Source organism: Dama dama, chromosome 10 (assembly GCF_033118175.1).
Source record: "Dama dama isolate Ldn47 chromosome 10, ASM3311817v1, whole genome shotgun sequence".
In the NCBI taxonomy this organism is placed as follows: domain Eukaryota; kingdom Metazoa; phylum Chordata; class Mammalia; order Artiodactyla; family Cervidae; genus Dama; species Dama dama.
Window position 1 is genome coordinate 17,481,389 of NC_083690.1, and position 5,590 is coordinate 17,486,978.

General features: G+C 39.8%; 1 protein-coding gene across 1 annotated transcript; it reads left to right on the forward strand.

The window, feature by feature from the left end:
• The first annotated feature begins 377 nt into the window (after positions 1-377).
• Positions 378-1,770, forward strand: LOC133063486 (high mobility group protein B1-like). The gene has a single exon (XM_061152916.1). The coding sequence runs from the start codon at positions 478-480 to the stop codon at positions 1,114-1,116; it is 639 nt and encodes a 212-aa protein (XP_061008899.1). The 5' UTR covers positions 378-477; the 3' UTR covers positions 1,117-1,770.
• The last annotated feature ends 3,820 nt before the right edge of the window (positions 1,771-5,590 follow it).

Genomic DNA, 5,590 nt, shown 5'->3' on the forward strand with positions numbered 1-5,590 from the left:
AAAAAGAACCTGATAATCAACGTTGGTTGATGCAATTGTAGGGAAATAGACACTCTCAGACATCACTCGGGATGGGGTGTAAATTGGTACAGCCTCTGTGGAGGACATTTTGACAAATTCTATTTTTAAAAAGTATAGCATTTGCCCACCTATTCCACTTTCATAAATTTATTCCACAATGTAGTCACACATGACCAAATTGCACAAGTATCAGATTATTGATTGCAGCTTGTTTATAATAGCAAAGGAGTGAAACAACCTGAACTATAGCCTCCTATGTGGTGTACTCTGCAGTGGCAAAAAAAGAAATCAGAAAATTCTCTGTATACTGAGGATGGAAACAGCTCTAAGATATATACTTAAGAGAAAGTGGGAGCCATTGCAGTACATTGAGCTCCATAGAGACAGCGCCGGGGCAAGTGAGAGCCGGACGGGCACTGGGCGACTCTGTGCCTCGCGGAGGATAAATAATTAAACATGGGCAAAGGAGATCCTAAGAAGCCGAGAGGCAAAATGTCATCATATGCATTCTTTGTGCAAACTTGCCGGGAGGAGCACAAGAAGAAGCACCCGGATGCTTCAGTCAACTTCTCAGAGTTTTCTAAGAAGTGCTCAGAGAGGTGGAAGACCATGTCTGCTAAAGAGAAAGGAAAATTTGAAGACATGGCAAAGGCGGACAAGGCCCGTTATGAAAGAGAAATGAAAACTTATATCCCTCCTAAAGGGGAAACAAAAAAGAAGTTCAAGGATCCCAATGCACCCAAGAGGCCTCCTTCGGCCTTTTTCTTGTTTTGTTCTGAGTATCGTCCAAAAATCAAAGGCGAACATCCTGGCCTGTCCATTGGTGATGTTGCAAAGAAACTGGGAGAGATGTGGAATAACACTGCTGCGAATGACAAGCAGCCTTATGAGAAGAAGGCTGCTAAGCTGAAGGAAAAGTATGAAAAGGATATTGCTGCATACCGAGCTAAAGGGAAGCCTGATGCAGCAAAAAAGGGAGTTGTTAAGGCCGAAAAAAGCAAGAAAAAGAAGGAAGATGAGGAAGATGAAGAGGATGAGGAGGAGGAAGAAGATGAAGAGGATGAGGAGGAGGAGGAAGATGATGATGATGAATAAGTTGGTTCTAGCGCAGTTTTTTTTTTTTTTCTTGTCTATAAAGCATTTAACCCCCCTGTACACAACTCACTCCTTTTAAAGAAAAAAAATTGAAATGTAAGGCTGTGTAAGATTTGTTTTTAAACTGTACAGTGTCTTTTTTTGTATAGTTAACACACTACTGAATGTGTCTTTAGATAGCCCTGTCCTGGTGGTATTTTCAATAGCCACTAACCTTGCCTGGTACAGTATGGGGGTTGTAAATTGGCATGGAAATTTAAAGCAGATTCTTGTTGGTGCACAGCACAAATTAGTTATATATGGGGATGGTAGTTTTTTCATCTTCAGTTGTCTCTGATGCAGCTTATACGAATAATTGTTGTTCTGTTAACTGAATACCACTCTGTAATTGCAAAAGAAAAAGAAAAAAAGTTGCAGCTGTTTTGTTGACATTCTGAATGCTTCTAAGTAAATACAATTTTTTTTATTAGTATTGTTGTCCTTTTCATAGGTCTGAAAATTTTTCTTAAGGGGAAGCTAGTCTTTTGCTTTTGCCCATTTTGGATCACATGAATTATTACACTGTTTATCTTTCATATAGTTAGCTGATAATAAAAAGCTTTTGTCTGCGCACCCTGCATACCCATGATGAGGGTAATAAAAGTTGAATTGAGACAGTTTTCATCCATAACTGAAACTTAAATCTTGACCAGTTGATAGCGGATTTCACATAGCCCAGTTACATTACCAAGTGAAGAGTAACCAATCTACTCACAGCACGGGATTATTAGAATCAAACATTTTGAAAGTCTGTCCTTGAAGGACTAATAGAAAAGTATGTTCTAATCTTTACATGAGGACTCTACACTCTTTAACTCCCATTACCATGTAATGGCAGTTATATTTGCAGTTCCCACGTTAAAGACCCGAGAATGTATCCCCAAAAGCGTGAGCATAAAATACAAGACTGCCATATTGTTTTTTTGTCTATGATTGTTCCAGCAAAGGCTCTGGGAAAAAAGTGCTGGCTGTAAATGTCTTCTCCTGTTTATCCAAGTAGAGATTGTTTAGGAAACTTGAGACCCTTGGTTAAAGGTATTTTTAATTAATTGGGCCAACTTTTAAAGTTATATACCACATTTTAAATCAGGTATATATCTTCCTGTATTATGGTTTGCCCCTTTATAAATTAAGTAGACGAGGGAGGAAGACGCTTTGTATCTCAGTATGAATTAACTGATTTATTTGAATTTGACTTTTACAAAACTCCAGCTCATTCATTAGGGTCATATGTTTATCTGCTTAGCAGTTATAGGGAACAATTTGGCAATTTTGTGGTTTTTGAGATTATTGTTCTCTTAAAGTGCCAGTGTTTTAAAATAGCGTTCTTGTAATTTTACACGCTTTTGTGATGGAGTGCTGTTTTGTTATATAATTTTGACTTGGATTCTTTCCATTTGCATTTGTTTATGTAATTTCAGGAGGAATACTGAACATCTGAGTCCTGGATGATACTAATAAACTAATAATTGCAGAGGTTTAAAAAAAAAAAAAGAGAGAAAGTGGGAGGGAAGCAAATAGCAAAAAAAAGTGGGCATATTTTATAGTTAAAAAAAAATGAAAAAAAAAGGAGAAAACATATGTACACATGTGTGTACATACATATATGCATGTATATATACACACACCATTTGGTAGTGTATACCTATTTCTAGAATGGTTCGTCTGTTGCCCTGAGGGCAGGGGACATGGTAAATGGAAGAGTGGGAGACTTTTCACTATTTATCCTTTTGTGTGTTTTGAAGTTTGAACCATGAGAAAACATTACCCACTCAAAAAACTAATGGAGCCTCTTTTCTACTTCAGAACTTTCTATATAGTGTTCTTTCTGCTTTAAGAAAGAGATGCTTTACCTTTAACTTACATGCACATTCACACACACCCACAAAATCTTCCTCCTGGAAATATCTTTGTTTTTCTTCAAGAACTCTGTTCAGATGTCACTTCCTCCAGGAAGTCGTTCCTGACCAGCCCTACCTCCACCACGGAATGTGAACTCTCTTTGTTGTATGCATCCGGAGTACCTTGTGGCATTTATCACAATTGATGTCTTTTTGTCATTGTATAATATCTGTCTCCCTCACCAGAGGTGCAACAGGGGCTAGTTCACCACTGGGTCCCCAGCACCAAGCTAAACATATGCCACATAAGACATGAATGTATCAAAGGGCTTTTTCCTTTGAGGTGGGAGTTGTTATGAACTGAATGTCTGTGTCCCCTCAAAATTTATATGTTGAAATCCTAACCCTCCTGTGATGGTACAAAGAGGTAGGGCCTTTGGAAGATGATCAGGTCATGAGGATGCAGCCCTCATGAATGGGATTAGTGCCCTTATGTAAATGAGGCCCCAGAGAGCTAGCTTGCTTTCTCTCCACCATGTGAGGACACAGGAGAAAGTGGCCATCTGCAGCCCAGAAGAGGCCCCCAGGACCCAGCCACGCTGGCACCCTGAGGACAGACCTCAAGACTGCAGACCTATGAGAAATAAATGTGTGTTCTTCACTGTACTCACTCTGTAGTATTTTTTATAACCCTCTGACTAAGACAGGAGGGAAGAAAGGGAAGGAAACACTAAACAAAAAATATCATGGCAGACAGTAGGCTAAACACTAACACATTTAATCCTCACAACAAATGGGTACTGTTATTACCAACATTTTACGGATGAGGAAAGAGAGGCTGAGGAGAGACAAAGTGACTTCCTCACGGTCACCAGGAAGGGCCAAGATTCAAACACAGGCAGTCTGATTCCAGAGTCCATGAGCTCAAACCCTGGAGGGAAGGATGGATAGAGAAAGTGAGAGAAGGAAGAGGGAAGAAGGTTCCCTCACAGCAGTGGGGTGGAGCATCCGACCATCCCTCCAGCATGAGGCCTTGCTGGGCCAGCAAACTGCCTGGTCTTTGGGAAGTTACAAGTTCACCGTTAATGAAGATTCTATACTATTTATAAAACACTTGCAAACTGAAAATATTGGACCTCAGCAAAGAGACAGTAGGCCTGAAATATGACAGCTGTCTTGTCTAGAGGAGAAGGTAACACACATTGTAGATAAACACATTATTTGATGTGGGTTAATAAGCTTCACTGAATTAAGGATGACAGAATAATTACAGCAACAAGCAAAGCAGCAGGGAGAAGGCGGGTTCTCATTGAGGATAATTCCAGGGCTGGACAAGATTGGAAGTTTTGACTTTAGGACCATAGACACTTCCCTGAAATTGGAGCTTTATTATTTTTATTAAGTCAATAGCATCCGCTATGATTTGTATGAGTTCTCTGCAAGTCAACAGGAAATCATTTGCAGGATAGGAAATATTAATGAAAGAAACAGGATGAAATGGGAAATAAAAGCAAAGGAGTTCCAGTTTCTCAAATAGGATTTGTCCCTAATCCTTAAGGTTCAGACTGGATCCTGGAAAGCATAAGTAAATGGGGATTACATTTGGGTAATCACAACAGCAATAAAAATAGCTATCATGTGATAGGTTCCAGCCAGGCTCTTATTAAGACCTCTTTGATGTCTTAGCCCACTGATGTCCCAAAATAATTCTGTGGAGTGGGACTAGATTGTTCCCTTGTTTTATAAGTAAGACAATTGAAATCTCAGAGAGGTAGAGTGACTTGTGCAAGACTACACAGCCAGAAATTACCAAAAAGGGGGTTTTTAATTAGAGTTAAGAAAGCAAAGCTTTAGAATAATGCCCAGAAAAGAGTTAATTCGGAGGGAGGAGGTAGATTAAAGAACACATCAAAGGAACAGACCTGGGTATAATTCATTGATGTACATGAATTCCATTCAGTTTAATAAAGATCTCTGGATACCCATCATGGACCCAACACAGTGCAAAGCTCCTGTTGCAGACTGTGTCTTCCAAAGATGGTCAAGACAATAGTTCCCATGCCACATGATCTTATAAGATGAACTTGATAGTCTTTGTGCTGAATGAATGATGGAGTCCATGATCCCTCTCCCTTGGACCTTGAACGTCAACTACCTCAGTCAATAGGATATAGCAGAAAAGATACTATTTGCCTTCTAGAGATAGAGCATAAAAACTATATGCATGTTCTCTTTCCTCTCTTAGGATGCTCACTCTAGGATCCCAATCACCATGTTGTGAGGAAGTCAACCAGCCCACAAGGGAACAGCAGATGGAAAGGCCACATGTAGGTGTTTTTAATAACTGGCTAGCTGAAGTCCCAGCTAACAGTCAGCATGAAACACAGACATGTAACAAAAGGTGCCTCCAGATGACTCCAACTCCTGACCATCAAGTCACCCTCATCTTTTGACTTTTCCCAGTCGAGTTCCTAGACATCATGAAGTAGAATTCTTGACCCAGGGGATCCAGGAGAATAATAAAAATTGTCAGTATTGTCCCTAAACCGTGGTGTGATTTATTACATAGAAATGGTAACTGGAAGAGCCCCCAC

What these genes read in the sequence shown, in the direction of transcription:
- LOC133063486 (XM_061152916.1), top strand. Translation starts at nt 478, where the DNA reads ATGGGCAAAGGAGATCCTAAGAAGCCGAGAGGCAAAATGTCATCATAT.